Source organism: Meleagris gallopavo, chromosome 3 (genome assembly GCF_905368555.1).
Source record: "Meleagris gallopavo chromosome 3, MGAL_WU_HG_1.1, whole genome shotgun sequence".
In the NCBI taxonomy this organism is placed as follows: Eukaryota; Metazoa; Chordata; class Aves; order Galliformes; family Phasianidae; genus Meleagris; species Meleagris gallopavo.
Window position 1 is genome coordinate 85961704 of NC_139406.1, and position 21373 is coordinate 85983076.

Genomic DNA, 21373 nt, shown 5'->3' on the forward strand with positions numbered 1-21373 from the left:
TTAACTAGATTTTTTTTCTTTTTTTTTAATCTGTTTCTTGCAAGGTGCTTGATGTGCATTGTCATCTCTTGTTTTTATGGGATGGTAATAGATTAATTTTTGCATGCTTTTACTTATTTTTGCATCTTTCCATCCAAGTATAAAAGCACTGGTCTTGAAGTCATATAAAACCAGAATTACCTGTACAAATTTACTGTAAGGGAGAAAATGAGTTGTTTGGTTTGTTTGTTTGTTTCAATTTAATTAAACACCAAAATATTAAATGTACAGTGGTCAAATGTAAGTATTGGATGGAATTTTTCACATTTGCTGTTGTCTTGAGATTTTGCTGTCATGGGGGTGAGAAGCTGGTATCAAGATGACTACTGCATTATTGAGGGGGAAATTGGATCTGTATGCTCGATGTTCTATTTGCAGCTTCTCAGTGGGGAGAGGATGGGGACCAGCTGAGTAGAAGGCAAATGGTGCTGGAGTAAGAAATAGCAAATAAGAGGTGATTTACATGATGAGTCCTCTGTTCTCCCCTGGAGCACGAGAGGGACACTGCGCTGGCTGATAAGCACCTCCTTAGAGCTTTTGTTCTTTTTATAGCAGGTTGAAGAATATTTCTAATTAACTTCCTTATAGGGCCAGAATAATTTCGCTTTTCCAAAGTATTTGATCTGTTTTTAGTACCAGAAGGGGAATGCCCTTGAAAATAGTTTCAGCTCTGAATTAGATCAACTGATGCTAACAGTTCACACCCAGCCAGGTAGGGCCAGTGTAGTGGTCAGCGTTAGTTTATGCACTTTCCTCTGGATTCCCCTGAAGCAAATTTATTTTTGTGTACATTTATCATCTCAAATATAAGAAAATAAAAAAAGAAGTTATTTGTGTTATGCAAGTGATTGCAAAGTAGAAAATAAAACAAATGAGACAATTGAAAATAAGGGGAAGCTGGAAAGTAACTTCAAAACTGCTTACCTGAGAATGGAATTTCTCCCTGATGTACCATACCCTTTCTGATCAAGGATGTTAAGGATTAAAGTTCTGTGATCCTTGCTTATATTTTCAAGTATTATCAGAGAGAATGTTAATTTTTACCAACCTATTTAAAATTAAAGAGCCACTTTACATTTAAATCTTTCTGCTTAAAATTCCTTTATAGTTAACAGTCTGTCTTATTTATTATTTTTTGGCCATTATTCAGCAAAATAAGCGAGGTGTTTTGCCAAAATACACATCAGTCTTCAGTGATAAATTTGGTTGTGGCAACCAAATGACTAGAAGTTTTTTTTTTTAAATATGCTGATGTTTTTCTCTGTTGCCATGTAAGTGAGAAACCCACATGTTCGGAGAGGCTGAGGTAGTGAAACTGGCTTTGTTCAGTTTGTCTTGGTGAGATGTGAATCCAAAACATTGACAGTATAGTTTTTTTCTTTCTGTTTTTTCTTACGCTCGGCTTTGTTAACGGAATTTGATACTGAAGTTTTTCACGTGTTTGTTGGCTTTATGTAGATGTCACAGAACTAATCAGATAAGCTTACAGTATCACAGAGCCCTCTCGTGAAGTAACTGCTTCTATGCTAGTGTAACAGAGCAACTTTCTGAGGGACAGAGTACCGGGGAGTGAAATCATATCCAGAATGAGGCAGTATGTTCAAGTTCCAACTATTGAGCAAGAAAAAGCCTATGATTATAATTCTGCTTTTGAACCAAGACCATGTATGTGTTTGGGTAGGTGTAACGATCGTTTTATGATTAAGTGGACTATTTCTTGCTACTGATGTTGTGTAGAATAAATGCTCGTAAAAAGCAGTATCCTCGCAGTTGGTAAATATGTGCAGCTGCAGCTTTAACATATGAAATGTGGGTTATGGGATTCTTTGAGCAGTAGATAACGTGCATTTTTTAATTTGGAAAATCCCATCATTGTTGAGATTTAAATGTGCGTGTCTGTGTGTTTGTGTGCTGTTTAAAACTTTCACATTGGCTATCTTACAATAGTGTAAGCTTCTCTGTAGCTTTGATTTTAACTTTCATATTTATTTGTATTAAATGGCATAAAGATGGGAGACAAATTATGCCTGGTACCAGAAGGAAATCATCAGTGGAGTTTGGGTGACAAACCAGCTCAAATTGGAACATATTCCTTTTACCCAACTTAGTGACTGCATCCTGCAGAGCTGCAGAACAGCTTACTTGTCTGAAGTGAATCTGTTTTACTTGGATCGGGTTTATCTTGGTTGAATTGGTACTGAAGAAATAAATAATCATTTTTCAGTGGCTTCACTCCATTTAGTAGTGTTCTTCTTTCCTGGGTGAGGTAGTGAAATGTTTCGGGATTTTGTTTATTTGTTTAAATTCAGTTTGCTATTAACATGTATTATTAAGACATGATTATTCTGTGGTATTTTTTATTCCTTTCATTTTCCTGTGATTTTTTTAAAATGTATTCCATATGTTTCCTGTGATTTTTTTCAGCAAAGCCTGTCTCATGACTGTTAACTGTCTTATTTGTTTCATGTTTTCTTTTTGTTTCTTTTCCTGCCTTCTTTTGAGAGCTTTATTTTTTTAGTAATGTTCTGTTCAAGTTTCTTCACTCAAAAAACCCTCTAAAGCTGAAAACTTTGGTAGACTTAGCTCTAGCTTTCTAATGCTTGAATGTTCTGTTTAATTTAGAAAATTATGTTAATGTGATTTAAAATAAAGAAATAAAAATGTATGAATTTTAATGATGATAGTGAACGTTTTGAAGTGTTTTTTTTTCCTGCAAACTGTTCTGTAATTAAATAGATAACAATGTAAAGATACTACTGAAATCCAAGAAGGGTAGGTTTTTCAAATCTGATGCTACACGCTTATTTGTAGGCCTTTTCTGATCTCAAAATTGACTGTATACCTTTCATTAGAAGATCAGTAATAGAACACTATTGGGTTTCATTTAACTGAAACCATCTGGTTAGGCTGTGAGAATGAGCTTGTATGGTGTTATCTGATATCTCACACTTTCAGTTGAGAGTCTGTATCCAGGTTTTATGCTCAATTTATGTGGCTACCGTTTAGCTCTAAAATATTGTTTTCAGACTTAGTTCATTGCAAGAATTTTCTTATCTGGCCATATGAAGAGGAGAAACAAATTCTAAAAGTATTTATTGACCTCTATCTTAAGTTTAATATTGTATGATATCTTCTGTTAATACTGTACTTGAGATAGCTGTAGAAAAATACTACTGTTGTTGTATTAATATTTTTTAACAAATAATGATCAAACTCATTTTTTACCTGGGGAATTTACCTTCTGTGAAGCAGAACACCAAGCAAGAAAGCAATAGTCAGAAGAGTGTCGAGTCAGGGGCTGAGCTGCATATCTAATTAATGAAATATTCATCTAAGTTAAGTCTTATTTTGGTGGATTTTGATTGTTTACTTGAATTTCACAATACTGTGTAACATACTAGACACTTAATAGGTACTCCTACCTTATTATGGTTTTACTTGATTTTAGAATGTTGCAAAACACTGGTCTTGATGGGATAAAATTGTACAGCTTTGTTGTAACATAAGTAGGTTTTTAACCTCTTAATTCACAGTTATCTATGTACGTTTTCCAGGGACATATGCAATAGCTTTGATTTTAGTTACTGAATACGTACATCTTTTGAATAAACGTGAGTTTTACATTGATTAGTCCTCTAAGAGGAGGATGTCAGCAGAAATAGTCGCTCAAAGAACTTGGCAGTAGTAACAAAACAGTGCTTCGCAGATAAATCCTCAGTGTTACAGATCTTTACTGCTTGAGTATGCTTTGTTTTTATAGCTTTTTGAGGTCCTCATTTGCATTCATCTTACTGATCATACACTCATTCATGACTTGAGTGAAAAGACTAGCAAAGAGAACTTAGAGTCAAAGTCTGGTTTCAAAAGCAAAGATCTATCTATTGTAATTGTTTCTGAATAAATAAATTGCAAGAATGAAGTTGTCAGACTCTTAGTAGAATTCGACTTCTGTCCAGAAAATGGTAACATCATAAAGCAGTTTGAATAGAGGGTAATTGGTCTACTCATACAGAGCCTTGTAATAAAAGAGTACAGCAGAGAAAGACTTATCCTTAGCTTCCCAGAGGTTTTAGTAAGTATGGTACAAAACAGCTGTGATTTCTTAAGTAAAGAAATGCAGATCCTGGTAGGTTTGTGTAACAGTTCTTAGCAGTCTAATAATTTTGGAGATAAATTGTAAACAACAACGTTATCCCAAAGGTAACCTTTATTCAATTTCTGTTTTGAGTTGAATGTGATTAATTTTTTATAGATTTTACTATTTTTAGCAAATAATTTTTGGGTACAAGGTGGCTAGCTTTTTGTGAGATGTTTTTAAGGTACCTAGCTTCACTAAATGCTGTAGACAGCACGGTATGAAAGACTAGGTGTGATCTTCATGCAAACTTGGATGTAATTAATCAGTATATTATTGGACTTGTTTCAGCTCAGTGTTTTTCTTCATCAGAGCTGCTTTAATGTTGGTCTGAGACCTGACCAGTGAATTAGTCTGATGTCTGATGTTTCTACTGAAACATTTTAAATCTAATTTGCTGAAATGCTTACATTACTTGGGAATAAATCCTCATTGGAAAATGAATGGGACAAATATCTAGAAGCTTTTTCTCTGTGTGTGTGTGTGTGTTGAATTTTTTTAACTTTAGATGCTATTTTTAATAGAAACTGGAATTATTCGAAGGTACTAGTAGTCCTGAATCTTAGGGGGGAAAAAAAAAAGAGAAATGCTTACTTCATAAGTCTCTGTTGTACTAGAGTATCTTTTTAAACTAGTAGAATTACTATTAATTAAACTACTAGAATTACAAGCTACATAGCTATGATTGTTGATGTATGAATACGGTATCAGTAGGAGAATAGAAATAAGGTCCAAAGAATACTTTCTGCCACTCCAGGTGACTGTCTTTTTTTCTGATGCAAAGGAAAACAGTGAAATAATGGAAGTAAAGCATCTTTTGTTGATTGTGCTTATATCAATTGATATGATTCCTTCTAAAATACAGTGAAGATTTCATTGACTTCTTAGAGGAGTAAAGAGAATGTGTGTTTAGTTAGGTTTTGAAATGATCATTTGGAATGAACGTAAAGGAGCAAGTGAAAGTAGTCTTGGTTTTTGTACTGCTAAATTTTGAAATTCCTTGATCTTTCCACGTATTTTTAGGAATGGCTTGATGGCAGGTGCATTTCCAATATTCAGAATGTTTGCATATTTTTGCACTTACTGCTTTATAACAGTTTTGCTTATATGACTTATCAGTCTTTCTCAATTACTTCTTTTTACTTAAATGCTGGAAGTAGCAAGCAACTGAATTCACTATTTTTTTTTATTATTATTTTTTTTTTCTTCTGCTCACTTAAGGTGAAATTACCAGAGTTCCTAAAATTCTGTTCTAAATTCTGTTGGCTACATCTCTCTGCAGGAGTGTGCTGTTGCTGTGCTGCTTTACGACCTCGTTACAAGCGTCTGGTAGATAACATATTTCCTGAAGATCCAAAAGTGAGTGATGACTTAAAATTGTAAGGGTTATTGAGAAGTTTATTTTTTTTGTAGCTAACACTTTAGCATTTATATTTATTTTCACATTTCACAGTAAATTCTGCTGTAATGCTTCATATCTTTGACATAGATTAGTAGAAAATTCATTTGGAGGGGAACCTCTTTAAATAGTTGACTAACTCCCATATCAGAGCAGGGCAGTGCGTACTGAAAAGAAAAGACATAAGTATGTTTTCCTCAACTAAATGGAGATTTAATTAAACTTGGTATTCTGCCACAAAGGTAGCGTTTGACTTCATAACAACTTAGAACCATGAATGCTTGTTTTGTTTGTGGATGTAAACACTTCATTTGAATAATCTCGGAGTTGTGTTAAAGCTCAATGATTATTCTCTGTTGAAATGATTTCTGTAATAACAGTTAATAATGCTTTTATCTGTACATAATCATGATTGTGCAGTGTAATGGAGAGTTTATTTATGGTGCTACTTTTTTTTAATGTTTTATATCTTTTATCATAGAAAAAATGAGCAGAGCAGTCAGGATTTGTGTAATGTTTGGTTTATTATCTGCAGAGTACATGGGCTTTTCATTAAAAGGTATTGGTAATGACTGCTAGTTACTGCATTTATGTACGTTAATGGCTTTAAAGAAAATTAAATAAAATGATGTATGTGTATAGTAAGCACTGAAAACATGGAATCATATGGTTTTATAGCTTTATTGCAATCTCCTGACTTGATGCAAATATAGAGACACCTCAAGTACCTACGGTTGTAGTTTTACAGCTGTCTGTGAATGTCTCCAAGCTGGTCCATAGTGTTTCACTGAATTACAGGGCTTTTCTTACATATTAGAAGATTTGATTAGTAAAATGTACTTAACTGCTACTGATTATGTTTATCACTTCAGTCATTTATTTGAAAAAGATAATGTTTGGAGAACTTACAGAAAAGTAAAAATGAGGATGTCCATATCACAATTCACGTTGGACCTAATATATTAATCTCTGCCTGATCTTGTTTTAACGATTAGCTTTCAGGTACCCTGTATTTCAGCCTTGTCCAAGACATGACACTGAAGAAGTGAAAGGTTTAAAATAAAATCTTGTTTTTACATAACATAATTTTTCAAGTTACTGGTTTTTGGAGTTAAAGTTTTTGGCTGTTTTGCTTGAAAGTTACGTATTTTGTAATCTGAGTCAGATCTTTTACTCTGAGTTGCCAAAATTAAAGCACTTTAAAAGCTTCATAGTTTCTGTAGATTTAATTATTTTTATTTTTTATTTTGTGTATCTATTTCTAGGATGGACTTGTTAAAGCTGATATGGAGAAGCTGACTTTCTATGCCGTTTCTGCACCAGAAAAGCTGGATCGAATTGGTGCTTACCTGGCAGAGAGACTGAGCCGAGATGTTGTCAGACATCGCTATGGGTAAGGAAGTAAGTCACAACAGAATAAATAGGTGCTAACAGGTAGCTGCACATAGGATCAAAACAAAGATGGTGAGTTTAGAAGGTAAGATGTAGTCAACGGAGAAAATTAGTAATATGGAAATGATGTACAAAAATATTAAATGCAAGAATTGGAAGAGAAGAGCAGTATCCATCAGAAGCCATTGTCTTTGGTGTAAGTGATGTCAAAAGATATTTTTATAACTTCGTAGAATGGAAAAATGGCAACTTGTTAGGATAATTAGTTTTACTCATTTTCTTTTTCATTTAATTAAAATGTACTCTCACTGCAGAATTGTGGATAATTTGACTGGCTTTCCTTTAGTGGGATTTGTATTGGGAAAATGTGGAGTAGAAAGCTGGGGTCTATAATTGAAAACAAAATGTTCTAAATAGAACTGTTATTACTGTATTTATTCCTTTGAAAAATCCTGTTTGACATAATATAGAAATTACCAATTTCTTCTTCTTTAGATCCTATGAAAGATGTATCTTCACACTTTCTTTTCTAATTTTTTTTATAGTGAAGACTTAATGATAAATGTTGCACATGCGTTTATGTTAGTTTCTCTACAATTCATTTTCAGATATGTTTTAATTGCCATGGAGGCATTGGACCAACTTCTAATGGCTTGCCATTCTCAAAGCATAAAGCCATTTGTGGAAAGCTTTCTTCATATGGTGGCCAAGCTGCTGGAATCAGGAGAACCAAAGCTGCAAGTTCTTGGAACTAATTCTGTGAGTGAACTTGATGCTAATTTAAATCAAACTAAGTTTTTGTTTATTTGTTAAGGCAAAATAGTTTCAGAATTCACAAAATATCTGTCAGCTAACGTGAGCTGAGGAGGTTCTGTGTGTGGCAAGATATGCTGTTTGGGCATAGAATATTTACCAGCTGGAGGCAGAAAAACCTGTTTCCTTTAGTCTCAAACTCTTTTGATGGTTGGGCTCATCCTCTGCAGAAATAACTTCTTCTGGAAGGAATAGGAAAGCTGTTTTGTGGATTCTTATTTTGAATCTTTGACAGACCTCCTAAAGACATTTTGTAGATAAGGCAATATTTTATTTCTTTCAGCAATAAGAGAAGTGATGTGAGAAAGGAAAATAAGTTCCTTTTTCATGTAATGTAATGTAACTTAGTTTTAAATATAATGCAACTTGATTCGTCTTGAACTGCTGCAGAAAAAACAGATCTTGCATTTAATGTAGGCTGTTGTTGTTAGCTGCGAGGAATGTTCTTTGTGGATTCTGTAAAACTGTTGGACTTTCCTGTGGGCATGATTCCTTGCTCATGAAATTAAATGAAGTTGTACTTCAGGGAGGCGAGAAGGTCTATTAGAGTTATATGACTCTGGTGTAGAATTTCCTCTTAGATTTGAACACAAAAGATTCTTGCTGTGACAAAGGGGAGGAGTTTATCCTTGTACCTCAGACTGCCAGAACAGTCTTATTGATGGGAAATGTGTTTAAATATATACACTTATATATGAGTGTGTATGTATACATACATAATATACATACATGATAAAAGAGTCCATCTCCAGTGACAGAGTTTATCAGGGGTTTTAGAGACAGGACAAGAACTAACAGTTTTAAACTTAAAGAAGGTAGAATTAGATCAAGTATAAGCAAGAAAGTCTTTACTTATAGGAACCTGTTGCCCGGAGAAGCTGTGGATGCCCCATCCCTGGAATTGTTCAAGGCTAGGTTGGAGGGGATCTTGAGCCTGACAAACTTGATCTGATGGGAAGGTGTCTCTGCGATAAGGTCTCTTTTAACAAAACTATTCTGTGTTTCTCTATATGTATTTTCTTTAATATTTTTGAGCTCTACTACCCTGATTTTTTTCAATCATAAAAACAGTGCCTTGGCATGATCCCTTATGGAATTAGAAAATAGCTTTGGAACTTATTTTCACAGTTGCCAAATGGAAGATGTATGTCACTTTCAGTTGTTTAAAACCTCGGTGATAAACAGTTACTGTAAACCTCCACTTTGGTATACAAGGCACACACCACTTCCAAATGAATATTGTACAGAAGTTCACATTACGGTCATCTGTTTGATATTGCTCTCTATTCCTGATGAGGCATTTTATGAGCAAAATGGATCAATAGATTTCCTAAATTAGGAAATATTTCTTGTTTTTCTGTCTTGAAACTTGGTAACCAAAAATGAGATGTTAAATTCTGTTAGGAGAGTGAATATATGGATCTTCAACAGTATTCCAAAGGCTAGTTTTAGTCTATTATGCTAATTTCTCTAGATGCCCAATATAGTCAATAGAGAGAAAAGTCAATTTGTGTTAACTCTAGACGAGAAAACTGTATATTGGCAATGAAATTGTCTTTTACTGAGGACATTGGCCTACTGTGATCTTAAACAAATTTGATGTCAGGCATGGAGAAGGTTTATCATCCCATTTATCCTTTTACAGCTTTTTTTTCCCTCCCAAATAAAATATAGATGGTGAAGTATAACTGAATTATCTTTTATGTGCTTCAATTATTCTATTGTACCACTTCGAAGAGGAAACTGGCAGTGTCTGGAATAGCTATGAGTAAAACATAAATTGGGGAAAAGGCAGTATTTGGGAAAACTTCTGGTTTTTTTTGTTGTTGTTGTTGTTGCTGTTGAAAATGATTTTCATACTAGCTTCTGCTTATAATCACAATCATATTCTCTATCTTTGTAAGAATATGATGATTATTTTCCATTCTGACTTCCAAAGATTCACAGAAATACAAAGGCAGTTAGGACTTTCGAGTAAGATTCAGCTGTCTTAATTGTTAGATGTTTTTTCTCAGCCTCCCAAACAGACTTTGCTTCAAATTAAAAACAAAAAACAAAAAAAAAAAGACTTATTTACTGAATGACTTCTTGAAGTTTGAAGTCTTGGAAAGACCTGAAAGCTGCTGATGGTGCCTTCAAGGTTTTTCCTTAACTTGTAAATCGTAGGCTGTTGGAGGCAGAAATTTTTCTATTTGGTGCTCCATGGAGGGATCCTTAGCTGTCTTTCCCAGTCCCACGTGTGAAACACTGCTCATCACACCAGGACTCCGTATGTACTTCCCTGATGAGTTATGGGGACGTGGTTTAGGGGCATGATGGTGATGGATTGATGGTTGGACTAGATGATCTTAGAGATCCCTTCCAACTTCAGGGATTCTATGTCTTACCAAAAAACCGCACAGAGTTTATATTCAGCTCTTTGACTTTTAAAACTATTTTTTTTTTTAATTGTTATTATTCATTTACATTTAAAAATCAAAGCTGAAGATTACTGTTCTGGAAAAACAATTGTTTTGATTTTTTTATTTCCATATTTCTTGTGCCTGCTCTTCAAGTTAGTGAATTATTTTCTAATTTTTTACATTGCATTTGTAAACTATGTTTAGTTCTTACTAGAAAATTTTTAATAACATAGTTGTAAACCTCCTTACACAGATATTTGACAACAGGTGGAATTGAATAGTGAACTGTAGTGTTGAACTGTATTATTTTTTCATTTTTCAAGTAGAAGAAGTTTCAAATCAGCAGTATCTGTAAACTACAGAAAGTCTGTTTCTATCATGGTAGATATTTTTATTAACCATGTGCTAAGACAGCATATGCTGGTATGGAAACTGAAAAAAATGTGATAAGCAAAGGAAGTCTCAGTTTTTCTTAAGTAATATAGAATCTGAAAGCTGATTGCTGTAAGTTTATTATTTGGAAATTTACTGAAGTGCTTAATTTCTCTCTTGTTACCGAAATTCTGTAAATTGGTTTAAAAAATTATGTAGAATATCTGTATCTCCCTTTGTACAAATAATTAAACGTGTTGTTAGATCCATAGTTGTTATACTATTAGAGTTAATTCATTTTACCTGCTCTTCTTAACCAGGAAAAAGCATCTCCAAACTCCCTGGAAGAAGGCTGTGGCAAGGTGGGAGTTGGCCTCTTCTCCCATGTAACTATCGATAGGACTAAAGGGAGCAACCCCAAGTTGCACCAGGGGAGGTTCAGGTTGGATATTGGGAAAAAATTCTTCTCAGAAAGGGTGTTCAGATGCTGGACTGGGCTGCCCAGGACGATGGTTGAGTCACCTGGAGGTGTTCAAGAAACATTTAGATGTTGTATGAAGGGACACGATTTAGGGGGGAAATATTTGGTGATAGGTGGACAGTCAGACTGGATGATCTTGGAGGTCTTTTCCAACTTTCATTCTGTGATTTTGTGTAAAGAGGGTTGAAGAAATTTTTTACTTAGAATGGTGAGACTCTGGCACAAGATGCCCAGAGGAGCTGTGGATACCCAATCCCTGGAGACATTTAAGGCCAGGTTGCATGGGGACCTGAGCAACCTGATCTAGTGGGTGACAACCTGCTAATTTCTAAATCACTAATTTCTGTTACTGAGAAAACTTTTCCTTGTCATTGTTAATTGTCATTTTAGTACTGCATTTATGAAGTTAATGGTACCCAGTGCTGCACACAAACTGGAGCACAGGAGGTTCCTTCTGAACACCAAGAAACATTTCTGTGTTGTGCAGGTAGCTGAACACTGGCACAGTTTTCCCAGAGAGGCTGTGGAGTCTCCTTCTCATCCTCCTTGGAGTTGTCCAAAAGGCAGCTGGACATGGCCTTGGGCCCTGTGCTCTGGGTGTCTCTGCTTCAAGAGGGACTAGATGGACTCAGAGGTCTCTGCTGTTCTCAACCATTCTGGAATTCTGTGGCTGTATGAATCTGGTGTTTGAACCTTAAAATATTTGTTCTTTTTGTAGTTGCTTACTGAAGTGCCCATATATGTTCACATACTTCCTGTTATTCCTATGTGATAGTTTCCTCATAGTATAGTAGCTTTTTCTATAATTATCTGTATCATCATCCCCCCCTTCAAATGAAATGTGAGAAAAATTCAGGCTATCAAAGATAGAAGTTGGAAGCTCAAATATCAGAAAATACTGCTCAGATCCAGCCTACACATTTTACAGATAGTCACTTTAATGTAACTCAGATTTAAATATAATACATGTTGATTTTTCTTGAACTGCTGCAAAAAAAAACAGACCTTCTTTAAAGACATCCAGAGGGTATCAAAACTTCTGCCCCTACGTCTAATTTTTCTACAGATACAAAGTATTGGCTATCTCAGAGTGATAAGATAGCATAATTATACATAAGTAATTATGTCTTTGGGAGTTTAATTTCAGAAGTTGCATGATTTACTCATAGGACTTGCACAATCTGTTTCTCCCTGGTAATATGATTCAACTTTCTTGACTTAATCCTGGTTAAGCATTTTCTGAAAAACATGGTCCTGCCTTAGTAGTAGATTTATAAGGTTTTATGCTGCTTCGATTTTATTGATTTCAAAATTAATGTAAATAGATACTAGCAAGGTAAGTATGCCTCTTTGTACCTTCTGTATTGTGTAATGTTTGTACTGGCAAAGCTTCCATAAAATATCAGTATATTATTGCAGGCATTTACTATGATTGACAGACATGTTTACATCTATATATATTAAAACAAAATAAAAAAAACTACTTTAAATATATCCTAGGCAACTGCTTGAAATTTCATTTAAACAATTGCCTTTTTAAAGTTAAACAGTTTTTGTGTTTGTGTTATGCTTGAAAATATCTCAGATGCTTAGGAGTCAGATGTTTATAAGTTTAACAGCTATAACATCGTAAGAACATCACTTCCAATCAAGTAGGAAGTATAGACTGATGTGTACTGTGGAAACTTGTTCATGACAGTGCAACTCAGAACAGTCACGTGACAGTTAGATTTCCTGTGACCTAAACATTTAGTCATCTGAATACTAAGCCTCAATATCACTTGGAAGTGCTTTATGTTTGGTGGAAGAAATTATTATATATTGAAGGGAATCATTCTCTCTTTCTGGATATTTAACTGTGAGCATCATTTTGAGAGGCCAGGTACTTGCATCCCTGCTGCAAAACTACATTGTGGTTTAGGAGAAATGTGCAGAGAGTTGCTGACGTTGGTCTCAATTCTTCATTTATTCTGATAAAAGAATTTCTTAGTACAAGAGGAGATCTTCCTCCTAGCAAATTTTGTTATAGTATTTGAAATCTTCATGTTGCAAGATTCTGTTAATCAAAGAAGTCCTCACATATTTTAGATGGTTGCTGCTGATGGTTGCTAGAAAAGTTAAAAAGTTAATAATCTCATGACCACATCTGTAGTATATTATTATATATTATATATATTATTATATATATATTATAATATTATTGTATTATATATTTATGGAAGTTTGCTGTGTGAATCATTTGTAAACCTAAATGCTTGAATGTTTGAAAAACACTTAAGATTGTATTACTCTTTTTTTTTTTTCCCCACTGAACTTGAAGATTAATTAGTTTTTTTCTTTAAAAACAAAAAAACCTTCAGAATGTGTACTTGTTTTGTAATTAAAATCTGTGAAACAAACTCGTGAGAAATAAATAAGACAGTAAAGCATTTTCCAGTGTCCATTGGGAGGGAAAAGATGGTTTTTATACCTCACCATATTGAAAACAGTATGGTTGCTGTTCAAGGACTGAATTCTCAACTGTAGATGCACAATAAATGTCTCGACTTTTGTTTAGCAGTTGGTAAGAATGCATTGCAGAGGAAAAAGTGAAGTTATCTTAATATGACATCACTCTGCTTCATGAGGCAGCATGAGCACTGTGTTAGACCTGACAACTTTTCCTTGCCCTTTTTTTCATCTCTGTGTAGTCCAGTCTAAAATTTTCAGTGGTAAAGAATTCACAGTGCCTTCAGGCAGTCTGTTCACTTAGGTGGTTTATTTAATGTTTAGCTCAAGCAGCTTTTGCTGCACTGTAAGCTCGCTATTGCTTTTCTTACTACCACTGAACAAATAAAACCTACTATTGCTTTTCTTTTCACAGCTGTCTCTTCTGTATACTGGAAGACTAGTATCTTTTTTGGCAGCTCTAGAATAGATAATTTAATATCTTTCAGTCTTTTTAACTTGTTTTTTTTTTTTTTTTTTTTACATACAACTTGTTCATCTGTAGAATAATTGAAGGACAGTATCACTTAATCAGTATCTTCAGCAGTGATGCTTAAATGGATGCGTTACTTCATCTGTGGGTTTATTAATGCCAATTGAATGGCAAAACTTTCTTCATAGATCTCACAAATAATACATATCATAATACATTGTTTTCTTTATCATGACAGTATAAAAGCATCAAATTTTGTTGAATGCAACCCTCAGTTTCTTATCTGCATTCAGCTGTGTCTGACGTGTATTTGCACAGCTGCCTTAAAATGGTATTTTGCCTTTCTCATTCCTAAATTGTGTCTTTTGTTCAGGTTCCAGTTCCAGTTTGGCCATAACATAGCACTCTATTATCTAAGCCTGTAGTAAAACTGAAATACTGCCTAATTCTAGAAAGGCCCCTTCAGAAACTCACTCAGTACCATATTGCAGTTTGATGATTTACAAGTGTTGGTATTTTTTAAACCTCTTTGCATCTGTCATATGGAAAGTGTTCTTTCGACATCTTTTTTCTAGCTTCTCTGAGATTGATGGTGGTTTTCTTTGTCAACATCACTGAAGTTAAGATCTGACAATGTTGCTTCATCTGGATTCACAAAATCTGTTTCCTTGTCATAGGAATAATTTAGGCTGAGTTGATCTGATTTCTAGTTGACTAATCTGCGTTGATTTTTACTTTGTTACTTTGATCCCTTTGTTACTTTGTAGATTTTGCAAATCTGAGTATTTTTTGTGTCCTTTGTGTGAGTGAAGCTTTAGATGAATGGTGCTTAGGTTGACTGGGTTACAGTTCCATGACTGCTCCGCTCCTTCTTTTTCTTTTTTTTTACCTTTTGTAAAAATAAGCAGAATTGACAGAATTCCTTCAGATTTGTTTCCTTTAAATTCAGTTGCTGCTTTGCCAGTCAGTGGCAGTCTACCATGGGATTTCTTGGATTGCATGACTTAAAGACATTTGCTATTGAGATGTTTCCATGTTGCGTAATATGTAATTTGATTCAGTTTCATCATTTAGTAATGATCTAAATAGTCTAAATGAAGTTCTGGTGGAAACTCTTTAAAAAGAAAACCTCTCAGTTTGCTTTTCTTCTACGAAGTTAGATGTTTAAACATTTTGATAGTATTTAAAAATTGGATTCTACTTTAATGCACTGTTTCATATTTTTCTTAAATGAAGCTTAGTATTGCTTGGTATCAAAAACTACTTTTAATATATTTCATTTTCCAGTTTGTCAAATTTGCCAACATTGAGGAAGACACACCTTCGTATCACAGACGCTATGACTTCTTTGTGTCTCGGTTCAGTGCCATGTGTCATTCATGTGACCATGATCCAGAAACACAAACGGAGTAAGTGCCATTCCTTATGTATTGTAAAGAATTGTCTGTAAAGTTTTTATTATTGTATTTAGTGGAATCATTCATTCCATTGGTAAAAAAAAAAAAAAATGAAATTGACTTCTTAAGTGGTACCAGATATTGAAAATCTTAATTGAATTCATAGAATATTCGGGAAAATTTTAACTTATTGATGACTGCTGAATTGCATGGATTGTCTCCAGAAGGTCAGCACTTACTACTTTAAATGTGTGCAAGTTGCATAACTCGTTTGAGAAATCAGTGGGGCTACTTACATGAACAGAAAAGCATATTTTGAGTCTTTTATTTGAGAATTATTCTTTAAAATTGAATTTTATTAGATGTATGTCATATGATACTGTGTGAAACTGAAATGCCTTTGTGAATTCGTATGAAATTTTTCAACATTATGTAAGTATCACAATGTTTTTAACTTTAGCTCCCCCTAGTGGTTTTTTTCTTTAAGTGAATCGTTCGTCAGTATTTAACTGTATAATTTTCATCACTGTTGTACTCATTTATTTCCATGCATTAAATTATTCAGCGAACTATGATAAATCCATATGCTTAATCAGGGAGTTTGTAGTGACAGGACAAAGGACAAGAGTTTCAAACTAGAAAAGTGCAGGTTTAGGTTAGGTATAAACAAGCAGATCTTTCAATGAGGATGATGAAGTAGTGAACAGATTGCCCAGAACATCTGTGTGTGCTCCTTGCCTGCCCATTCAAGGCCAGGCTGGATGTGACTTTGAGCAACCTGACCGAGTGGGTGCCATCCCTGCACATGGCAGGGGGTGTTGGAGCTAGACAATCTCTAAGGTCCCTTCCAACACAAACCATTCTGTGATTCTTAAGCAGGTGTTGCTGGTGAAGCTGGTGTACCATGCAACTACTTTATAAGAATATATTTCTTTCAGTGTGCTTATTTACCTGAAGCTGATGGTTACAAAGTACTATATTCATAAACGCTTTAATGAGTTCTTTGTGATTTTTTTTTTTAAGGTTTAGTATAATGAAAAGAAGTATTAAAGTACTTAACATAAAACATTCTGTAACAAGTTAACATATGGAGCACAGTTTGAGATTTTAAAAAATTTTTTTTTTTAGTATTTCTTCTATCTTCATTTCCCCTCTTAAAAAAGGTAATTTCAATAATGATCCAGAGCATAGGATGCATTGAGAGTGTAATTCTGATTTATTTGTCAGGTGTTACCTGCTGCTCAGAAGGATACCCCAGAGTAACATATGTCAAAGGAGTGCTTATTATTGGAATAAAAGAACCGTGTTAAGTGTTCAGATTTGCACATTATCAGTCTACATTGTTACCTATGCTTCAGTTTGCAATGTTATTGTACCCTTTAGGGGGGAATTCCATCCTAGTTACATAAAACTGCACACACCCTTGATTTAAATGCTTTAATGCCTTATTAAGCCTTTCCTTTATGGGTTAAATTTGATGCTGCAAGCCATCAAGTCTTACGTCTTCTTTTTCTAGACCTCCTATACAATAGAGGGAACATGAAATTAGTGCTAATAATGCTCTAATATACAGAAGTATATATAACTGTGAGAGTGTTTTTACTTATATTGCTACAGATTTGGTTACTCTGACTTCTTCACATCTTTGTGGACAGTTTGAATGCATTTCTTTTGAAATAGAAATTTAAAACAAGTCCTCTTATTTTGAGAAAAAAAATCATTCTTGGAGCTGTCATATCAAATTTGCTGTAAGTACAGCGATAACAGATGACCCTTGATTCCAGATAACAATTCTAAATGCAGATATCACAAGTAGCTAGTGCATTTGATAGAGCCTAGAGCATAATTCAGCTTATCCTAAAATGGACATGTGTAGCTGCAGTTTGCCTGTGTAGCTTGAGGTTCCGCTGAACTTACTGACTTGAATGTGAATGGGAGTTTGAATTAAATCTACATTTATGGTCAAATAATGCAGATTTCTGAGCTTGAGAGCAAATCTCAACTCATAACTGACATTTCCCTTTCAGCAGGAACTCTACAGAAAAGCCAATCAGCAAATTTTTTCATGAAGAACTAATAGTTAAAAATCAGAAATTCTGAGAAAAAGTGTTGCTTCATTTTAAACACTAAATTCATATCGAAGTTATTTGTAGGTGACAGCAGTTACCTGTGAAAAATCTTTCAGTGATGGGATTTTGGAAATTCTCTGTCTTAAATTGCAATCTTAGATTCTTAATATTGAAAACTTAATATCTGAAAACTGCACTGTAGTTGTACTAGAGGATCAGGAAATGCTTTGATTGTTGTTTGTGTATCCCTCTCCTTCTCAGATTTATATACAAACGTTACTAAAGTTGTATTTACAAGTCTAGAATGACTAGATAACTGCTGTTGGATCCTGTTTGAATGCATGTAGCTTTGTTCAGAAATAGTTTTAAAAGAGAGGCTTGCATCGTTAAGTATTTATAACTTGGTATCTGGAAAATAAAACAGCACTGAGTTGCTGTACATTTCATTGCATATGTTCTTCTTTTTGTTAAAAATAAGAAAGTATCTAACAGCTTGACTAAGTCTTTTCTAAAACTGGTATTAAATTTTCTTTTGTTGTTTATCAGCCACAATTAATTTAGCTAAAAGAGTTTTAGAACAAAAGCAGTGGCTCCTTTGGTGTGTCAGGCTTAATTTGATGGAAGTATCTTTTGTGTGCTTTCCATGTTGTACATCTTCCACAAATCTTGAAAGACTTACTGTTAATCCACAGCCTTAACTACAGTTTTTAAAGACTTAATTGTGTTATTGTGGTAGCTGTTGCACCAGCTGAGCTGTGTAGTTTCACATGTTTTTTTCTACAGTGGAGTAGGTTAAGTTTGCAACTGATGGATACTAAACTCCGCAGAGTTTATCAAGGTTTTACCAAGTAATTTCCAAATTACTGTTTTTGAGAACCCAATGAAATTCCACACTACACAGTTGCTGCTGCATAATACATAGACAGCCATGCTGCAAGTGCTGTGTTTTTCCTGTTTCACAATTCTATTTCTTCTTTCCTTAGGATCCGAATTGCTGGAATTAGAGGTATTCAGGGAGTGGTTCGTAAAGCAGTTAATGATGAACTTCGAGCAACTATATGGGAACCTCAGCACATGGATAAGATAGTACCATCATTACTGTTTAATATGCAGAAGATAGAGGATGTTGACAGGTATTTTTATTCCTGATCACTAGTAAGTTTTAGTTTTTTATGATACTGATCTTTTTCTTGCTGGTGAAAATCAGTAGTTTATTAGCTAAGTGTTCTTGAAACAGAACACTTTACCTACCTTCTGCTAATATTTTTGTCTTTTCAACCACCTGCATTTCACTTGTTCACTGTTCAAGAAGTTGTATATCCATGTTTACTCCTTAATTCTAATTCTGTTTTTGTAATATGTCAGATGCAGTGATTACTAAGCACAAGTAAGGTAGGTAACTCAGATTTCACTAGTTATATTTGTTAAAAGTTGAGGGTTCAATTCCTGCTTAGTCATCGGAGCAATTCCCTGTCCTGTCTGCTGCAGTTCTTAAAGAAAAGAGGGAAGATTTCTACTCTTTTTGCCCTTAATAGCTACTGGGTGTATTTACCTGCCAATTTGGCATTCAGAAAAGATCTATGCTATTACTAATGTTGAGATATGCCATTTACCTTATAATAGAAATGTCATTTTTTTTTGGTCCATGTATATATTCATGTCTTAACACTATGCAGGTGTAGAAAATGGTTATTGATAGCACTGTGAAACTTACGTTTATGAAAACCTACTTCAGCTATGTGAAAAAGCTTAAATGTTTGCATCACATGCAGCCCTAGCTGCTTCGAAACTTGCCTGGTAGGCTCAGCAGGCATCCAATGACAACATGCTTTTTTTGTTTTTGTGTGACACTCAGCTTTCACAATTGTTCAGTTTTTTCTTTTTTTCTTTTCATACCTCAACTTTACTTCTTTTAATCCTAACTATTAGTATCTGGCTCTTCTATTAAGTAAATTTTCAAACTAAATGGCTGAAATTATTTGTTGTCTGTCTATGCATGCTTTATGTATTTACTGCATATCACTAGCAGCTCACCAAGTACACACAGAAATATCCAGTTGGATTTTAAATCTGAGGAGACATCTGAATGAGAGCCAAAGGTTTCTGAACCTGCTTTTGAGAACGTTTCAGCCTTTGCTTGCTCTCACAGGGTTTCTAAATGTTCTTTCCTTAACTACCCCTTACAGTGCCCCCAAGCATATATTTACCTTTATGCAGCCAAGTTAACTACTGACTGAAGTAGGATTTGGATCAGCCGCATAAAGCAGATCAGTTTATATGTGCTACAGGACTCATTTTTTATCATTTGTTGAGCAATGCAGCGTTGGTGGAAGAAAAACAAATCTGTCATGAAGCAACTGTTAATTAAATATCTGAACTGGCATCTTCGAACCTTTTCCTATAATGCATATTCAGTAGAAGAAAAGACTCATGAATTTCCATGTGGCAAATAGGGGCCTTATGATGCACGTATGACAGGAAAGCTGAAAACAATATTTATAAATTGTTGATCTTCTGGCCTTAAATGATGTTAGAGAATGTCCTATTTTGTTTTATATGTAACTTCGTATTTTGTGGAGAACAAATAGAAGCTGCTTGAAGAGTAGGAGTCAGAAACATACTGTTTTGGCAGATGGAATGAAAGCATTGTAAGAAAGCAGAAATTCTAGAAAATACCTCTATCTGAAGTCCATAGAAAATAATTGTGGCAAACTTGAGGCAAACATATGTAAGCTTTACCTTAGAGTAGCATAACTTTTGTTTGTTATTTTGTTTGCTTAACTCCTGAATAGAAATCAGAAGATATAGTTTTTGGAGTTGAGGATTGAAAATATACACAATTTTTTTTTTTTTTTTTTTTTTTAAATAATTGTAATTGTGGCTGATTTCTTCCATGTGTCTGAGTAGGTGACTCAAATAAATGTGCCTGCATAACGTATAAAAACTAATGTTTTTTTTTAAAGTTATACTACTCTACAATTACTGTGCATACTTTCAGTATATTATAAACCCAAGAGATTCTTCCCTCCCTTTAAAGATTTTCTAGAAGATTCAGAACGAGTGGGGAAGGTATGTATCAAATAGAAAATTTAAAGGTTATTTTCAGTTGTTTTGTAAATTATCATTCAAGATAATTGTAAAATTGGAAGTGTCAAAGGCAAATAGGTACTAATACTTCTTGGAGACTTAAGTTTGAATATATCCATAATGTTCGTATGATTTCTGCAGTTTCTTCCTGTAATCTCTTCTAAGCAAGAATCCAAGCAGTGCTTCTCAGTTTATAACTTATTTTTATTGTGTTTTGAGTAGAATTCTTCCGGGTACATCAAGAGTGTGTGTTCTTCACCTTGTTCTCTTACCCCATCCCACTCTCTGTAATACTATTTTCTAGTAAGTCTGTGTCAAAATATTAATAGGAATGATTCTCCTACTTACTCATTTGTATCTTTGCTCTGAGGAGGATGACTGTATGACTAAACCAGAGTAGAAAATTAAAAAAGAAAAAAAAAAAAGAGGAAATCAAGATGCTCAGCAGCTGGATAAAGCTGCAGGTTGCTGGTATTCAAGTCGTTGTGCTTTTATAAAACTACTTCTCATTAGTTATCTAACAGGGTGCATGGGACTTCGTTACTATTAAAATCCAACAAGCTAGCAACACTTACGGCTTTTTGAAAATCTGATGTTAACAGAAGCTAATATCATGTCTTTTAAATCTCAGTAATATTGAAATACTAAAAAAAAATTCCCATTAGAGTATCTGTAGAGTACACAGATACTATGAGCTCATTTGACTTGTGGCATCTCTGTTTTCAACCTCTTTCAGTGCTGTAAAGCTGTGATGATTTTACGATACTGAAGATTTAACACTACATACGTTGATACCTAATGCTTAATGAATGTTGTTTTAAACATTTAATATACAAGCTTGCACTGCAAGGCAGAACTATAAAGAAT

General features: G+C 34.2%; 1 protein-coding gene across 8 annotated transcripts in view; it reads left to right on the forward strand.

The window, feature by feature from the left end:
- Window positions 1-21373, forward strand: part of EFR3A (EFR3 homolog A) — a 70881-nt gene that overhangs the window by 15244 nt on the left and 34264 nt on the right. For 7 of the 8 annotated variants that reach the window (XM_085221693.1, XM_085221692.1, XM_085221695.1 and 4 more), the window contains 5 exons: window positions 5457-5533; window positions 6839-6966; window positions 7574-7724; window positions 15241-15362; window positions 18403-18552. In XM_085221693.1, coding sequence (XP_085077819.1) covers window positions 5457-5533; window positions 6839-6966; window positions 7574-7724; window positions 15241-15362; window positions 18403-18552 — 628 coding nt within the window. Of the gene's footprint in view, window positions 1-5456; window positions 5534-6836; window positions 6975-7573; window positions 7725-15240; window positions 15363-18402; window positions 18553-21373 lie in introns of those variants that run through there. The other variant, XM_085221696.1, reaches the window with a different exon arrangement.